Source organism: Seriola dumerili, unplaced genomic scaffold, assembly GCF_002260705.1.
Source record: "Seriola dumerili isolate Sdu_G_001 unplaced genomic scaffold, Sdu_1.0 BDQW01000242.1, whole genome shotgun sequence".
Classification (NCBI taxonomy): Eukaryota; Metazoa; Chordata; class Actinopteri; order Carangiformes; family Carangidae; genus Seriola; species Seriola dumerili.
Genome location: NW_019174497.1, coordinates 477237 through 496405, shown reverse-complemented (window position 1 = coordinate 496405; position 19169 = coordinate 477237). Strand labels below are relative to the sequence as shown.

At 38.9% G+C, this 19169-nt stretch overlaps 1 protein-coding gene across 4 annotated transcripts; it reads left to right on the top strand.

The window, feature by feature from the left end:
- Positions 1 to 2103: 2103 nt before the first annotated feature.
- ano9 (anoctamin 9) lies at positions 2104 to 15412 on the top strand. Of its 4 annotated transcripts, XM_022756042.1 has the most exons (25): positions 2104 to 2314; positions 2529 to 2578; positions 3287 to 3361; positions 3489 to 3611; positions 3699 to 3835; positions 4114 to 4163; positions 4256 to 4314; positions 5112 to 5191; positions 6375 to 6509; positions 6639 to 6729; positions 6811 to 6871; positions 8251 to 8333; positions 8441 to 8545; positions 8765 to 8929; positions 9011 to 9047; positions 10317 to 10428; positions 10595 to 10652; positions 10787 to 10884; positions 10999 to 11195; positions 11278 to 11430; positions 12117 to 12264; positions 12357 to 12479; positions 12832 to 12925; positions 13179 to 13291; positions 14501 to 15412. In XM_022756042.1, the coding sequence occupies exons 2-25, from the start codon at positions 2558 to 2560 to the stop codon at positions 14514 to 14516; spliced, it is 2334 nt and encodes a 777-aa protein (XP_022611763.1). In that variant the 5' UTR covers positions 2104 to 2314; positions 2529 to 2557; the 3' UTR covers positions 14517 to 15412. The 4 variants fall into 4 exon arrangements, with proteins under 4 accessions (XP_022611763.1, XP_022611764.1, XP_022611765.1 ...); XM_022756043.1 differs by lacking the exons at positions 2104 to 2314; positions 2529 to 2578 and adding an exon at positions 2351 to 2471; XM_022756044.1 differs by lacking the exon at positions 2104 to 2314 and having other exon boundaries at positions 2480 to 2578; positions 13210 to 13291.
- Positions 15413 to 19169: the final 3757 nt, after the last annotated feature.

Sequence of the window (19169 nt, the reverse complement as noted above, 5' to 3'; positions counted from 1 at the left end):
GAAACATTAAACACAGACAGACATCAAGGATTTAGGTTTCTTGGGTCACTATGTTCCATTACTCATTTGCTTAGATAGGCTATTTGTTTGGCAAATACAGTGAGAGCTTCCAGGAACTCCTTCACAACCATTAGCCTATTACCTCATGCCTTTCCAAAACTGTTTCATATCAAGGATTTCACAAGAAACTTATCCTTTCTCCCATCTGACATATGTTCAAGAGATTTAAGAGAAACATCATTTTCCATTATAATTGGAGAATGAACCCTCAGTGATCATTTTATGCTCTTAGGTTGTAATTGTCAAAGTCTTTTGTAAATAAACAATTCATGTTCAAGTCTTTGCTGAAAAGCCCTTTCAAGGCCACAGACTGTGGACTTTAATGTATCTTTCATCAGTCACTGGGATGTTTAGTTCAAACAACTTCACGTTTGTCTTTTTCTTCCCACTCGTTCACACGTCAGTGTGTCTGTTCTATCAGCAGCTTTCCCCTGCTCCTCCCAGCCATCTCTCTACTCTGTACTTCCACTCCGGTCAAATTTAGTAGCAGTGGCCCCCTCTGTCACCCTTCAAGTGGTTTATACAGTCCTGTACTTGTGTAATTATGTTATCCTCCTCTGTGGGGTGTGGCTGAGTACAGAAATATAGCTGCTTATTTTTGCGACCACTTTTACTTCAACATCATTTCATCTCTCTTCCTTGACATGTGGGTCTTCCTGGGTGTGCACTCCTTCCCAAGGTTTCCAAGACTAACGGTAAAAATCAGGTTTAATAACAGGGCACGATGGGCCACCCCTTTGATATGTTAGTTTTTCTTTCTTTTCTGTCAAAGAGAAAGGATGAGAAACAGACATAGGTTTGCTGGACTGTGTAATGGGATTCATGAGTGAGATATTCTTTAAAAAATCAAATAAGTTCACAAAAGTAGGTAGTAGATAGTAGTTCTGTACAGAGAGGCCTCCTACTGCAAGTGTCAATATAAATTAAAATGGATAAAAACTAAAGCATTATAGTATAAAACTATGGACAATATACAACCACTTCAAACAGCAAGATACCAGTGTAAAAAATGACCTCAGAAGTAGAAGTCCTGCCTTTAAGATTTTACTTTTTAAGTAAAACAGTACTAAACAGTACAAGTAGCCATAAAACTTTCAGAGAGTAATGCTATTATTTATATTACATAACAAGATCATTACTAGTTATGGATTAGGCAGATTATCTGTGTAGTGGTTAAGGTGGAGTAATATTTAATAGCTTTATACTGTTGGGAAGTTTGATATGTCACAGTGTATTTTATAGGTTGATCCTATGTTTTGTATGTAAAATATTAATATAAAAAAGTATTGGATCAAATAAGAGATACTGGCGTAAAAAGCTAATGTATTTCCATGTGAAATGTCGTAGAATAGAATTTATGACGTTTGTTTTGGACTTTTTAGGTTGGTTATGAAAAAGGGGAATTGACAGTTGAAAGTGAAACTCCTGAAGCACCATCTTAGAAAGCTGATGTGACACTGTTAACTTCATAGAGGAATGAGATTGTTTTCATATTCAATAAGTTGAGCTCCCACCTCCAAACAGCTAATAAGGTGAGTTTATTTTGAACATGTGTAGATACAGTATTAGTTTAGCTTGTGGTAGCTTATTTACAGCTAAACTGATGGTATAGCTCAATGGCTACCTTACGCTAAACCTAATGTTTCTGATTAATGTAGGTGTAAATATTGACACTGAATGGGCTTTATTTTGTATTTTGTAATATTTCCATGCTGGTTTGCTCTTATTTGAATTATTCTGCTGTGAATAGTAATGCACCAGCTCAGCCTTTCCATTAGGGGCCTACTTAAGTAAGTACTTTCAAAGTGTAATTGAATGCCTCAAAGTTTGTTTTGTTTTTTTAACAAATGTCACAGCCAGTGCTGACTGGTGTGTGTGTGTGTGTGTGTGTGTGTGTGTGTGTGTGTGTGTGTGTGTGTGTGTGTGTGTGTGTGTGTGTATGTGTGTGTGAGAAGGATTATTCAGTCACAGCTGAATGCAGTGATTAACAGGCAGATGAAGTCAGTGTGTCTGCCTCCATCTAGCGGTGGATAAATGGCGTCTTGCATCAGCGAAGAGGAGGCAGCAGCAAAAATATGCCATTCCTTTGCACCTGACAAGCCATCTCGTGGTTGTTGTCTGTTTTTGAATGCAGTTGCTGAAGCACACAGGACACTCTGTTTATTTGTCAGTTTGTTGACCGCATCGCTGAAAGAGACTGAACGGAGGAGGAAAAAAAGAGGTGGAGGCTGGACAGCTGTGACACCAGCAACAGGTAGAGTCGCTTTTACATTCCTGAGCCAGTGAAACGACAACACGCTTGTTCCTAGAGGAAGTACGGAAGTTACCCAGCGCCTGTTCAAAAGCCCTCATGTCATTTTATAGTTTGGCTTATCGATGAGCTGGCCGAGCGGCTTTGGGATCAGTAAAGGGTGACTGAAGCTTTTTTTCTTTTTTCTTTATTTATTTATTTATTTTTTCTATCAGAGAAGTCGCATCTGCACATCAAATACACATCATGCCGGTCCACAGGAGGCAGGTAGGTGATCTTATTCATAGAATACAGGGATTATATCGATACATAATGGAGCTGTTGCTCGTGTTGTTATGCTGCCATAGGCCTGCTATGTCTTTAACATGACTGCCAGTCCTTGTCTGAATAGCATAACAACAGAGACTAATCCCAGTGCTGCCCAAGATCCACCCATACACATATCTGGAGTACATGTGAATGTTTATATCTGAATTAGGATTAGATGGGATATATTGGGCCTCCTTGACTGTGATATTGTTCAAATTGAATTTCTACATCTGCCACACCTTGCCACTGTTTTTGGCCTACATGCAACAATGTGTAGACTATTCTGTAAGCGAATAGCATGGGTAGGCATGACTGGGAACACACATCAACATGCCATGCTGTTCAGTCAGAACAGAAGTTAGATGAGCCCTCTCCACTGACAGTGAGTGAGTCAGGATCACTACAGGTTTTTGTTAGCTCAGTGGCATTCATTGACACACCCCCACAATATAGTTGGACAGGATTCTTTTGTAGATTATCACCTTTCTGCATTTTTTCACAAGCTCGGTATTGCATATCAATGAAACCCAATTCCAATTTCTGACCTAAGCTTTCCAATCAATCAATTTAAAAATATAACATTTATTCATGATGTGTACCTTTTCTACAATAGTGTGGATGACTTCTCCTTGTATTATTATTATTCTTATTTATTTTGTTGTATAGCCCAGTATTGAACTACTGGAATTAATGGGAGTGGTAAGAGAGAATGGCAATGAACAGACATCACTTCCTCCTGTGGTAAGACAGTTTAATGTGTCTACTGTGAGACTATTCTATCTAGTTCTGGCAGCTTTAATTTATCAATGAAGATTCATCCATAAAATGTCTGAAAGTCTGACTTTGGCATCTCATTTTTGTCACACAGCACACTCCACTGTCATATGACTATGTCCTGGTTGCCAAAACAAGTGAAAACCAGGAGAGAGTGGCTTTCAGGAAGCAAACAGAATACATTGAAGAATTGAAAAAGAAGAACATGAGAGTCACAGTAAGTCTTTGATAATAAGCAAAAACGTACCTTTACTGTGGCAAAGGTCACACGATTTATTCATTCATCTTTTTCCGATCCTGTTAGAAAATTATAGATGATGATCTCATCTTCTATGGGATTCAAGCGCCTAAAGAAATTTTTGAGAAGTACAGGTATCTGCTCAAAGTGTCTGATGCTTGTAACTGGAGCTCGGATCAGAGCATTATGCCTCTCAGCACCAGGTAAACCATGTTGTCATGTCAATGTGTCTCATATGATCTTATCATTACAAATGTGCTTGTTCTTGTGCAAATTGTCTCCTCTATGTGATATGGTTTTAGCTTCTTTTGTACATCTGTTTGTGTAAACTTTATAGTCTTAATGATCTCTTAGCCAAGCTATGCTTTGTTATTTATTATGGCTAAAAGACTCCATAAAAATTTGACTGAATTAATGAAGTTTTTATTGTCCCTTGCTGCAAGTTCAATTTTTAAGCGTGCGATACTTGTTCTATTTTCAGAATAAGGATTGTTCACTTTATCTTGAATCACACCCCTATCCATTCAGGAGGTGAGAAAGACTCATTGAAAAATTCCTTCTCTTTTATTCGGACTCCAAAACTTTTCCAATATTCCTCTAACCTTACCTGTAAATCTTCTCAGAGGGTCTGCGCTGTCTCATGAAGATGAAGGTTTTTGAAGCAAAGTTCTGCTTACATGAGGTAAAATTCCTAAAACATATTATTATACTGTTCTCTTTACAGACTCTTCCTTGTACAGCATCAGTGTATTATCTCAAACCTTTACAGGTGTGATATTGTCAGTTGTCACCATATCTGGCCTGAGCAGGCAAGTAAAAAGATATAGTCCTTCAATGAGACTTGGTTCAAAGTTTCCTTAAGATGAGATGTGAATGGTTCAATTAAACCAGCAGTATCTGCCATTGTTTTCTTCATGGAGATCCACACATTCTTATGCTGAAGATAGTGACACTATTATGTGCTGATACATCTCTGCTTTTCATTTGATACTTAAGTGTTTTAAGCGCTTCTAAAACTATGAAGTGAAACTTGGCAGTGGCCTTACAGAACAATACATTGCTGCCAAAAAATATTTGTTCACCTAGATCTTATGCAAGTCATATTAATACAGTGAGTCATCCGATGCTTGGAGTAAATGTGTATCTGAGAATACTGTACATTGCTACTGTACATACTATGTACACATGTTGGCATTTTACATGTGTGTTCTTCTGTTTACTTTACTTTATAACGTTATGGGTGAAGTCATTTCCAGGAAATTGAAATCTAAAGGATTACTCCAAATATGAGGCAGCAATCATTTTGGATATTTTTTTACAGTACATATGAGCTAGTAAACTCTGTTAGATATTTTAAGTAGATTATATTTTTTACATTGTAAGCATCTGTTTTTGGTATCACTGTATACTGTGTTAACCTATTTGTACAAAGCTCTTCATGTTGGTGTTTTCCTGTTTTTCTTGTGCTCCTGCTCTCAGAAAAGGAAACAGAGAGAGCTGAAGGAGAGCTGGGCACGATGGACAGCCTGTCTCCAAGGGCAACCCATAACTGCTGTCAGGTTTGGACAACAGCCTATTCATTATTCTTCGTTGGATACAGTTGCAGATATTGCAGCTTTATTGTTTTCCATGTCATCTTACTGTGAAGTAGGTTCAAGGATTAACAAGGCAACAGCAAACATGTCACCCCCCACACATCATGCAGTCATTGTTTGGACTCATCATTTAAAATGACGTACAGTACTCAATGCTGGTACTGATCAGAGCTGTCTTTGTCCTTAGATTCAGTTGAATAATGAGCAAACAACAGGACACAATTCAAACAGGCATCATGCCTCAATTTTTAAGTAAAACAATGGACATATGTAACCATTCAAGTCAGCATGTAAGCAGAGAGATAGATTCACATTAAAGCCTATTAACACACCTCGGTGACAAGAGACATAATCACTCCAAGTTTTGTCAAAATCAGTCCAGCCCTTAACAGCATTATTATTTTAAATATGAAATAAAATCTAAGAAATTTATGTTGTAAAATTCAAAATATTGTAAACTTTATGTATGAACATACAGTGTTTATGATGCCTCCGTGCCGGCGACAGCCAGGGCCGGAGGAATTATGTTTTCGGGTTGGGCGTCCATCTGCCCGTCCATCCCTCCATCTGTCCATCCATCCGCACGTCCCATTCTCGTGAATGCGATATCTCAGTAACGTCTTGAGGGAACTTCTTCAAATTTGGCACAAACATTCACTTGGACTCAAGGATGAAGCAATCAGATTTTGTTGGGCAAAGGTCACAAATTCATACTTTAATTATGCCACAATTTAACTGAAATGTCTATTAGGATAAAATGAAGCGAAAACATTTTATATCCAAAGGGTCAAAGGTCAACTTCACTCTGACATCATAATGTTCTGCAGAAGCACTTCTGGCCATTATTCAGTGCTTGTAGATGAAACATTATACTATGACGGTGTATATCACATACTGTTCCTAGATGTTTCATTCTAAGCATGACATGTACTGAGCATCATGGATGTCAGACACTAAAATACATCTATACACTATAAGCATATACAGTACTTATTATATAATGTTATATACAGTATATCCGTTTTTATCTTCATATACTTTGATTATAAAGTGTGTGTGTGTATGTGCGTGTGTGTGTGTATGTGCGTGTGTCCGTGTGTGTGTGTGTGTGTGTGTGTGTGTGTGTGTGTGTGTGTGCTCATGTCAGGAACTACTTTGGGGAGAAGGTGGCCTTATACTACCTGTGGTTGGGCTGGTACACATATCTGCTCATCCCTCCTGCTATCATTGGGATCATTGTCTTCCTCTATGGCCTTGCCTTCTTTAACACCTCACCCCTCATGTAAGTTTTTCCACAACTCTGCAGTGTCTTTGTTATTACTTTGTTTTTTACAGATCATTTTAGTTTAGTGAGATTATTTAGTTATTACAGATTTACACTGTAATAACCAAAGTGTTTGCTGTGTTGTAGAAAGGAGGTTTGTGAGGCTGACATAGTCATGTGTCCACTTTGTGATAAATGCAAAGTTTGGCAGCTCTCCGACACCTGCACATACGCCAAGGTACATCAGTGCATTTACTATTAGACAGCTGAATGGTGTACTTGTCTGTTGGTGCTCACTGCAGGTAATGTCTACCTACAGGTGAGCCTGCTGTTCGATAATAATGGCACAGTGCTTTTTGCGATGTTCATGGCCGTGTGGGGTGAGTTGTTTTTTTTTTTTGTCTATATTATATGCTTACTCTTGTGTTGAAATATGATGGATTTTCAATATTCAGGTCCTTGCTTAAGACAGATTGTTATTGATCACAGCCAATAAAAACCCATGCAACAGGCACATTTAATAAAAACAATAGCTAATCAGGATGCAGAACTCTTCTCCAATACTGTTGTTTATTCGCCTGAATGTTTTTTGCTATACAGGACAACTTGTACAGACAAGTCTTTTATCTGCCTCAAATATATTTCATCTAACTGCCAGGGTGTTTTTATGTTCACTGAGACACGTACTGCCAAGGAGATGCCACATCACAGAGAGAACCTACTCGTCCTGGCTACTCACATCTTAATCAGCACAGGCCATCTGGCGATGGGGGTGGTCTAGCAGTCATCTATAAGAACACATATCAGTGATCAGTCACTTTGTTATTCAGCTTTTACTCTCTGTGTTTGGCAGATTTTTAAATGTTTACAGTTTGTTTCCAAACCTATTCCTGTGTCACATGCATAACTCTTGTAGAAAAAAAGGATTTCATTTGCAATGATGATTTACTCAAGCAAAGTTTATTAGAACAGCTGTGGAGGAGGAGTACAGTACAGTTAACTACAATGGCCACTGCAGCCTTCAAAGAAAAGAGTGATTACATGAGTATATGAGAGGAAGTGTGTGAGGGAGGGGTGAGATAAAGAAAGAGAAAGAATGTCTCAAGGACATAAAAGTGGAACATTGATATTACAGGACAGACTGTGCACAGTTGAATGGAAGTCCCCTGAAAAACCCATATGTGTTGAAAAGCAATGACTAATAGCCTGTGACTTTGCATTAAACATCTGAGAAAAAGGTTTAAATCTCACATGATGCATATCTCCATCAAAGAAGTAGTTTACAGTCAGACCACAGATCAGCACCTGAGTTTTCTGCTGCCAGTCAAATTTCTATTTTTAACTAAAGCTTATGTGCACAAACCGTAACCTAAACTATAACCAAACGTCCCAAAACATAACCCTCATCTTTACTGTAACTTAAAGCTATAGTTTTTAATTTTGTCTGGTCCTGTGTTTTACTTAAGATGTGATATTTTCATACATTCAGTAACAGAGTAATGCAAAAGTGCCACCAAATATCCCAAAATACAAATTGGTGCTTCTGTTATTTAGCTTACACTCACTGATATAAATGGGATGTACAAAATAACAGAAACACCTGTCAGAGTGATGTAAAACAATTCAACACCATCTCAAACTATGTCCTTTAAGATGACCCTGTAGGGTCTGTTGCAGGGCTGCTGTATCAGGCTGTGTTAGTTTTAGCAAGGCGTACCTAATGATCAGTAAACTGAGTGTAAGTCCCTGTTTTTCACAGCAACACTGTTTTTGGAGTTTTGGAAGAGACATCGGGCTTCCTATGTGTGTGAATGGAAAGTGTCTGATTGGTGTGAGGAGGAGGTATGATCAGTTTTATACATTATATCCCATGTCAGTAAAACCAGTTCAGCCCTCGCAGTGGAATTCATGGCTGTGTGTTTTTTTTTTTCTCTTTCATTCAACTGTAGGAGGAACTGATCCTGGAAATTGTGAACAATGCAAACTGTGAACCCAAGGAATATAAGCACTCCTACCTGCGCAGCACTTTGGTTTTGATCTGTGTCACAGTTATGGTGGGTTCCTTGTCATTTTGCCACTATTCACACATTTAAAGGGGCTTGTACGGTGTCACAACCTTTATTTTAACTAAGGCTAAAATAACCTTTTAACTCTGGTTAAAATAAGAATCAGGTGGATGTTGCTATGGTTCAGGTTTCATGTAAAAACAAGTACTGTAAGTGAAAGCCATCACAAGTATCATGGTATAAATAAGTGTTTCTGCCTTTCCACAGATATTGGTTATCATTGGCCTGACACACGCCTTGGTGGTGTTCAGGGTGATTGCAGCAGTGCTCTTTGCTGAGGGATCATGGGAGTTCCTGAGCACCAACTCCAACAGTGGAGCAATGATGCTGGGGGCCGTGTTCCACTATCTTATCATCACTGTCATGACACGGGTACACAGGTCTCTAAATGTGCTTCTCTGTTTCCTAACAGCGATATTCTCTTTGACGCTGACTTTGTCTTTGTCTTTGCAGATTAACAGGATTGTAGCCATGAAGCTCTGTGAAATAGGTTTGTTTACGTATTCTGTTTATATCCAAATTTCAAATAGATGCAGTTAAACTCAGCAAGACTTTAACCTTAGCTCTTAAATGTCCCATGATGTACAGCTTTTATGATTTTATTTCAAAACGTATTGTGGTTCAGGATAGAAAAGGTTAAATAAGCAGTTATTTGAATAGTCAGTAACAGCTGTCACTGGGTGGGCAGTGAGAACAGGCAAACAGATCCAAGAACGCTGCAGCAAATCAAGACAGGATGCAGGTCAGACGCACAGATGACAGACTACCAGCAGGATCAGGCAGGCAAGTAATGTCTAGCGCACTACAGCAGCTTCGCAACATAAATGATGTGGCTAAGAGAGACTGAAAGCTGTCCTCTATTCAGTGGCCCAAATCCAGCGTTAAAGAATCACGGACTTTGATGCACATTTCTACAGCAGCAACCACAGTGTCTTTATCATACAGTATGAAAGCATTGTTCACAGGCAGAGTGCAGGGCTTAGCATGAACATTGGAACTGAACCACCATATAAAAGCAGTTGTAAAGATGTGCAATAGCTTAGGTGATTTATCAGAGGAGGGAGACACACTGAGGGCAGGTACATGGGCGGGGCAGGTACAGATCAGGCACAGGGCAGGTGAGAGGGGCAGGGAGATACACTAGAAATGTGGAGAGAGAGTCTGAGCTTGATGACCATGAAAATATAGGCCATGTTTTGATATTTAGTCTTACGGCACTGTCATGCAGAATATATCTGAGCCCCTCTGTATGCCATTTGTTTGTGGTACATGGTATATTTCTGCCTAGGACCCATTAGTGAATTAATAGTCCTTTTTCAAAGCAGATATTCTGACTTGTCATGGCAGGTGAAGCACAGGACACTGAGGCAACCTGCCTGATATCAGAGGAACATCTAATTAGAATGATGCCATCATTAAGGTTATCAAATACACCTGTGCTTTGCCCTCTATTACATGTCAATGCTCTATTCGGTGGAGTGAAGCGCCCCAAGCTCAACAGTAATGTTTATAAAAACTGACTGACAGTGTTTTTAAAATAACTTTAGATTTCAACACTGAAACGTCTTATCTTAATATTTCATGCACCAAATACACAATATTTAAGATGAACTGGATGTAAACAGAGTAACGCATAACGGAGGTGAATCTGAACGTCTGTGGGAAAGGGCTTCCGTTAAGTGAGATTGTGCCATCCATAGGCCAAATAGTGAAATGCAGCCACACGAACAAACAATGACATGAGGTCTGTCTTCACCAGAGGAAACGAGATCCTTTGCTGCCACAGAGAAAAGTTTCACTGTCAAGATGTTCACCTTCCAGTTCTTCACCTATTTCTCCTCGCTCTTCTACGTGGCCTTTTTTCTTGGCAGGTAAGGACTTGACTGAGACGGGGCTGGTCGATACTTCAACATTAGTGTGAAGTATCTGTGACTGTTAGTGGTGAAATACAGTGTATGACAACGTGATCATACTGTGGTCTTGTTTTTCAACAACAACAGACTAATACTGGCTTGTTTTTTGTAACATACCTGACAGGATAAATGGTCATCCTGGTGGTTACGTACGAATCGCAGGGAAATGGAGGCTTGAGGAAGTGAGTGAACATGGATCTCTACCCCACTTAAAACAGCTAAATTGTCCATTTCTTTACAGTAATTGTTGCATTTTCACATGAATAAAAATATTGCATCTGATTTTATTCCAAACATTTCACTCTCTTTCGTGCAGTGTCACCCCAGCGGATGTCTCACAGACTTGTTCATTCAAATGGCGATTATAATGGTTCTCAAGCAAACCATCAACAATGTCTTCGAGTTCACTGGCCCGTAAGTATAAAACAGATTTTATGATTACATAATGTACATGTCCAATGTACACTATACTCCACTTCGCTAATGCTGGATTCCAGGCTGGTGAAAGCCCACTCTTGTTTGTATCAGCTTGCTCTGCAGGTGGTTGAAGAGGAGAAGAACCCAGAAGCTACAGAGGAAATGTGCCCACTGTTATCTGAAAGATGAGTCAGAGGCCAAACACAGAGCTGAACTGTGTGATAACTGCAAGCTTCGAGACTGGCTCAACAACTACCGCCTCAATGATGTCGACTCCTTCAGCTTGTTCAATGAGTTCCTGGAAATGGGTACGTACTCTGCAGAATGCTTTAACAACAAAAATAGTCGACTAGTTTTGACAAATAATATTTTTCTTTGTTCTCTCCCCAGTCATCCAGTTCAGCTTTACCACCATATTTGTGGCAGCGTTTCCTCTTGCTCCCCTGTTAGCCCTTATTAATAATGTTATTGAGATTCGCTTGGACGCCATTAAGATGGTCACTCTGGAGCGTAGACTGGTTCCCAAGAAAACCAACGATATTGGTGAGGATCAATGATAAACTAAGTACTAATATGTTAACTCCTAGTTGACAGTATCACAGTAAAATAACCTGTAAGTCTTTTTTCCTGTAATTGTAATATCATAAACCTGTCTATAAGAAATCAGATTTCATGATTTGACCCTTTGAGTAGCTCATCTGCAATGGTCACACACAGTTGTTATCACATGATTATATAATATATAGTATTAGTGTATATATATATATATATATTCGTAACTGAGCTCCTTGTGAAATGTTGCTCTTTGTCACTCTCCTCTGACATTTTCCTTTCAATACTCAAGTAATATTTCATGAATGTCTTCCATCTTTGAAGCGTTGGTGCTTCCTTATTTTTACAGTTTTTGCAATATGAGTTTCTTAAAGACTAATGGTGAAAAAAGAATTTGCCATCCATGATTTGGGTATCAGATTTTCTCAACATTTTGAGAGAGGAAACCCATTGGTGAGAATGCAACTTTATCATCTAAGTCTCAAATGACCAAAAAGTATGTGCGAGGGAGTAACCCTGACTACCACATTTTAAACATCAATCTGAGGAGCAGATCGCTTGTTTGTACCTTAAATTGTCTGTTTTTCCTGCATTCATTTTAATCATAATTTCATTAACCTGCAGGTCTTGTTTGTATATTAATTCTTTCACTCTTCATGTCAATGTTGCGGTTGCAGGTGTGTGGACAGATGTGTTGGAGGCTATTGGCGTCTTAGCTGTCATAGCAAATGGGCTGGTCATTGGCATATCCTCGGACTTCATCCCACGACTGGTGTACCATTACTACTATGGCCCGTGTGCCAATGGCACAGCAACAGATACTGAGTGAGAACGTGCACTCTTCTAGAAAATATTTTTGTTTTTACATGTTGTATGCAACCCTCTTTTTAAATAAATTCTTGGGTTTTTTTTTCAAGCTGCATGGTTGGCTACATCAACAACACTCTGTCCATTGCACGACTCGATGACCGGAACATATACAACGACTTTTCAGCTAGTCAGATGACAATTCCTGGTGGCTTGAATGTCACTTACTGCAGGTTTGTTCTATTTTAATAATTTCACTGGCACAGTTCTGACATATCGGTTATGAGAAATAAAAGTCAAAACATATAATTTACAGCTAACAACAGATTTGAAAGCAGTGATTGTTCTCACCACCAGAGTTACCTGCTGTTGATCTGTCATTATCCTGATAGTATTGCACTGTTTCTGTGACGACTGTGTAACCTCTGATAATAGAAGTGCTACACAGATAAGGTTTACAGTCCTCATAAAAATGGGTTGCCATCACTGCAGCGGATGCCCACAATCATCAAGTGTTTGAAGACATTTAAAACAACCACTGATACTGGAGATAACATCAGCTCTCTGGTTTGTTCCTCTTCACAGCTATAAAGACTACAGGAGCAATGAGGACTACAGTTTTACCCCACAGTTCTGGCTAATTTTAGCTGTGCGCTTTGCATTTGTCATCCTCTTTGAGGTAAGTCATTTTGCACATAGACAGAGTATGCAGAGATTTTTTGTAAAACAGTTTGTAAAACCGCCAACACAACCCCAAAACCCTCCAAAGCCCTTTGTCTTATTTGAAATTCAGCAGGTCAGACTTGAGTCTTAAAATGTCAAAACAGTGAGTTGGGTTATAACAAAATCATGGTGTGTTGTCTCTAATGAAAACATATTTTCACAGATAGAAAGCGAGACTACATTCCTAACATTTACCTCTCTGCTTGCAGCATGTTGTCGTCATTTTTAAATTCGTTGCAGCCTGGTTTGTACCGAGCGCTCCCATGCAGGTCAAGAATGACAGACTCTTTGATAAACTCAAAAGACTAAAAGAGGAACTCAGGTGAGTGTCAGATAGTATGTGGTTGGACTGGTGTGGCAGCTGGTTGCTAAAAAAAAGTACAATCTTGCTCATTAGCTCTAAAATTGCTATAATGTAAAACAGCGTAACATAATATGTGCCTCTTGTGATTTTGTTTAAATAAATAAAAACATGCACTAACTACAGATTGACCCACCTGGATCAGTAATAGTTTTGATACTGACCTTATTAGTTGGATCGGGAATCACCCATAATGTGACCAATCGCCAGTAATTACAGTTTTGTTGTCAAAGTCATTGTAAACATTCAGTGTTTCCACTTACAGTTTAATTCATTATGTCACAGCCCAGTTGCCAAGTTTTTAGTGCTGCAGCAATCCCATCTCAATTAGTTCCACTCAGTGAGGTTAGCAGATTTTATGAAACAAGAAAGCAATGGATTGATGCTAGGTGTCACAATCGGGATCAGGAGAGGAAAAGCTGGATCCTGCATTCCTAGCCCAAAACATATTTCTCATTAGTTACTGCAACTGAAAACAAAAGACACAAGGCGCTCTTGCTGCATTTGCAGTGATCTCAAGAGTAAGATAAGCTTCTTCTATGTTTGGTTGACTAGCATAACTACTTCACTTATTTCCCAGTCAAAAGTCTATTTATCTTGTGCTTTATATATCATTTTGCTATCTTTAAAAATCCAGCTAAGCTCAGTCTTGTTACCTCTCCTTGCACTGTAGCACTCGTTTTTCACGGACCTTTTTACAGGAGACATTTTGACTTGTCAGAGCAGGAAGAGCACAAGTGGAACTAATAACATTGATGATGACTCAGTTTCATTAACTACTGCAATACCACGCCACAAATTAGTGCCATTATTGGTCACACCTGTGTCTAACAAGTCAAAGTGTGAGCTGTGAAAAAAATCGTTTCAACTTTAGTTTCACTCCACATTTTCACCTCTGTCATCTTGGCTCTCTGCCATTGCGTTACTCCCTCCCCACACCTTCACGTCAGAGCATCTAAAATGAAAGCAAATGAATGCCTGCACTATAGATATATAATAGAGCCAGCATCACTCAAAAATATACTTAATGGTAGTTTGTGGTATTAATTATGTGTTTACGATATGATTGTGCCAGATAAAATATTCCGAAAAGCTAAGACCCAAATGTTTTATTGGGTCTTAGGTTTCTTGACATAAATGCTAACCAATCCTTGCTTTTGTTTCCTGCAGCTCATTTGAAGCGTGACAGAATTCAGACACTTCAATGGGACACATTTTTCCCCGAGACCATGAGCCCAGTGTTGCCTTGTGCAGGGTCCAGGCTATCACAGTGTTGAGTCGACTTCAAAGCCATTAATCATCTCAGTGAAGAGTTCAGACAGAGGCCTCTCGCTCTTCTTTATTGTTTGGAATCTGGATTGTCATCCATGAAGTGGACTTTGAGGACAGATGATTTTTTCTCGGACAGAACAAATGTACAGAAACTGATTTTACTGACCACGTCTTTCATGAGATTATTCTTATTCTATTTTAAGAATGCACTGACGGCTTTCTGGTGGATCTCTATATTTGTGAGTTGTATGTGAGTGTTTTTATTGAAAGCCTAAAGATAATTTATACTGCCACTGCAAACACAGTATCAATTGTGTGTTATGATGTTGCCTTATATTGTAAAAAGCGCTGTGATGATTGTTGCATTATTGCAGATAGAATCTAATGGTGTCTTTTCAGACACAAGAATGTTTTGCATTATAATATTTTATATAAATGAATGAAAGAGGAAACTTTTCTCCTCATGAAATGTCTTTTAAATTCAAGTTTGTCATTTAAAGTATGTCATAGTCATAGCTGACATTTTGAATTTGCTAAATTACAGCTTTTCTTTGTGCTGGAACCATATGCCTTTTTTGTCTAAGGTACAGTAAGGTACAGTATTTCAACAACAGCTAAATTTATGTAACTGTTTATAAGGCTGATTTTAGTATTTCTTGTTGTGTTACTTTTTTATGCACAAAGGAAGAATATTTTCCTGCAATGTGGAAAAGACCATTGTGTAGGTAAATTCAAAGACAATGTAATTGAAATGAAGAGATACCACCCAATCTTTTATAATGGAGTTTTAAGTTGTAACAAATGTGTTTATTAATGGTACATAAAACATTTACTATTGCTTTATACTTAAGTTATAACCATTAATAAGGACACCGCTTGGGTCTCCAGGTTGTGAAAAAGCTCTTTAGCTGGTCGCTTACAGTCTGGACAAAACTTCATTTTACTAACAACTTGATAACTTGATGATTACAACCCTTTATTAAGGACTTACCAACATGTATACCTGCTATATTAATTGGTTGTTTGAAAGTGAGAAACTCATTAACTCTCTCAATAGATTAGTCACATTTTTAGCTGAATTTTAACCAAATAGAATAAACTCTATTACACACATTGCTATTTAAGATGGAACAAAAAATCACCTGGAGCCCATCCTGCTAAAGCCATTAGGTGGAAACAAGACAGCTGTCATCCATTCCTGTGAGTTAACCAATCATTGTAGGTTAGCTGTTATGACATCATTTAACACATCATTCAGCACCACTGACCGTGGCTTCACGGTGTCAGATGGATAGAGTGCAACAGTCAGCACATCCAGGAGATGATGCTGATTCTCCTGAACAGGCAGAGCAGAGCAATCACGGCTGACATGTGTTTGTCAAAGGACAAGAGGAAACAGCTGATGCAAGATATCACTCTGGAGTCGATAGTAGGTAGTCTGGAGTAGATAGACTCTTTTAATCAAGAGAGTCTAAGAATATTTGTAATACTTGGGCATCTGGATTGATGACAAACCTTTAGTGTACATATTAAAGTATTCATTTATAAACTAAGGATGAAGTTGAAGCTGTTAAACAAAAACCGGCTGTGGAAGGCATTTTTGTCTCAGTCCCAGATTATGGTGATGTTTTCTATGCTTCAATCTGCCTCCTGTTTTCATCATTTACCATTCTGTACTCACATTTTTAACTGCAATTTTCATGTGGGCTGGACTTTCCTCTGTGTAAGAAGCAAGCATCACTGGCTTTCAGTTATTTATGTAGCACTTCTAAATACTGAGGACATTATCAAACGTGTTCTGCAGACTGACTTATATCTACTGACAGGAACTGAGCAGCTCCACAGCAGCAAATGAGAACTGTATCTCGAACATCTAGCCGATGGTTTGCAAGGTATAGAGGAAAGTGTTTGTGGTCTTTTATATTGTAACACCCAATTCTCCTAGCTGTCTTTATTTAAGAAACTAAAGGGCCAAAAGTCACTGCTGCACATAAAGGAAGGAAGCTGTACTCTTCTTGCCTTTTAACACACATGATGCTGAGTGATGTGAACCTGCACCCACATTACCTAGCATCCTCAACTGCTGTTGATGAGCTTGCAGTTGATCGACCTTTACTTGAAGAGATCTGGAGAGGAACAGTGGGGAGGGAGTGCAGAGGATGGCCCTCAGCTAGGGGGTATAAACCCTTACAGAGAAGGCTTTAATGTGGGGAGACACTATTTTTTCTACCAAGGCAACATTACACATTAAAATTTCCTTTTTGTGAACACACAATAAGTGACAGCAATGTTCTTCTCTAATTTCACTGAATATTTGAAAGCAGTGAATGTCTGATGAATGTGTGGCGTAAACTCTGAAAAACAAAACTATTTATTCAAAGTTAATTATATTGTTTAAAGTAAATAATTTTTGATTGTTTGCACTGACTCATCTTAAAAAAATACACGTGTGAATCATTACTTAGTTTTTTTTTTGTTATTATTTTATCATAGTGTGGGAGGAAACCGGAGCACCTGGAGTAAACCCATGTAGACATGTGGAGAACAGGAAAACTCCACCATGCTACATATTTGTGAAGATTCATGAGCAGCAATCTTTTGCCCAAAACCCTTAATCTGCGTCTTCTCTGGGAGTGGCGGCACTAGTTCTTCCTTTGGGCGTGGATAAACCAGTAGCAATTCCTTCTTGGACTTGGGAAAAAACAAGAGCCATTCTTCTTCGTGTTCTGGAAAGGGCAAGTGCAGCACCACTGAGGAGTCTGGTGGAGACTGTGATAATCCACCAAGCCCAAGCTATGGGCCAAAATTTCTGTGGGTCTAAGTCATTGGCCCTGGCAATAATAGCTTCAATATGTTCTCTGGTTCTAGGTATAGCAGTTGCAAATCTGGCTGTGGTCCTGGAAAAGAGTGCTTTAACTCTTGGTCTTGTTCTGGAAAAGAGTGCTGCAACCCTTGTTATGGTCCTGGAAAAGAGTGCTTCAACTCTTGCTGTGGTCCTGGAAAAGAGTGCTTTACCTCTTGTTATGGTCCTGGAAAAGAGAGCTGCAATTCTTGCCGTGGTCCTGGAAAAGAGTGCTGCAATTCTTGCCGTGGTCCTGGAAAAACCAGTTGAAATTCTTGCTCCAACCATGGTAAAGAAAGATGCAATTGTTGCTTGGGCCATGTTGAAAAATGTTGCAATTATTTCTGGAGTTTGGACAAAAACATTTGCAGTTTCTCTAATGATAATGGACAAAAAATCTACAGATCCTGCTCTGGCCATGTTGAAATAAGTTGCAACTGTTTCTCGCGCCATTGATGAAAAAGCTGCAAGTCTTGCTCGAGCAAGGGCAAAAAACATTTCTCTGAGTCGTGTGATATGAGTTAAAAGTGCTCCTTCATCTATGGACACAACAGGTGTTGATAAACTGCTGTCTGTTGCTTCAGCTAAAACTGCTGGAGTTCCTCCTAACAATCTGCCAGCACACTTTGGTGTCTCAGGGTCAAGTGACTTGATATTTTTCAAGGCTCTCTCATTCAGGGGGCAAGAATGGCAGAGAGGTAGGGATAGGTAGAGAACAAGAGGAGGAGGCTGACTGTTTGAATCCTTCCTTTGCATCACAGCAGGGCTGCTATCATGCTGTTGTTCCCTTTGCTGAGTTTCATTACTCAAACAGTCCAAGCCTATGGATTGATGGCCAGCATCATGATACAGCAATTTGAGATTACTATAGTTTCTGACCTTGAAGTCTGTCTGGGCTGGTGGTGGTACCCACTCACTTAAAGGTGATCCATGACCCACAGGTTCTGTGGGGTTAACACTGGATGAACTGGGACAATTAAGTCCTAGACCAGACTTGATGAGGTGAACAGCATTTTTGGTGACCCAAGGCACCACAACAAAACCCACCATTAAAATTGGCATGTTGGCAGACAGATGAAGTTGAATAACTATGACAGTATTCCTTCTGCTACACAAACTAGAGCACTGCCTGTGACATCAGACTTCTGTGTGACATTTTAAAAAAAAAAAAAATTCAACTGTGTTTATTTTGTGATGTCACTGATGGTCACACACTCACTGATGACATCACAGTCCATACTTGTTTTATTTTTTGCCACTTGTTTATTCTTCATAGTTCTTTGTTATCCATTAATGATTACAAAGGATCAGTTGCACAATAAAGCGCAAACTCACACATCTTTAAACAGAACTGATGTTGTCACATTTAGGCTAACTATGATTCATAACTGGTATTTAACATTGATGTCTTATATTTCATTATCATTTACAAAATGCACAAAATCAAGGAGAACATACTGCTTTGTTTATTTACACATCTTTTTTTAATATTCATGGTTCCACAAAAGGTTTCTATAACATACTTTAAAATCAACCACTCAACGGAGAGAATAAGAGACAAATACCCTAACACTTTGTTAACTTTTCTCACAGTTGAGGCCTACTTAAACAATTAAAAAAATGTTTTATCTCCATGTATCTTCAAAAGACAATCTTGACTTGGCCGGGGCCAGAAATGAATAACTGAGACAGGTTACTGTTTTAACAGCAATCCTTGAACAAATA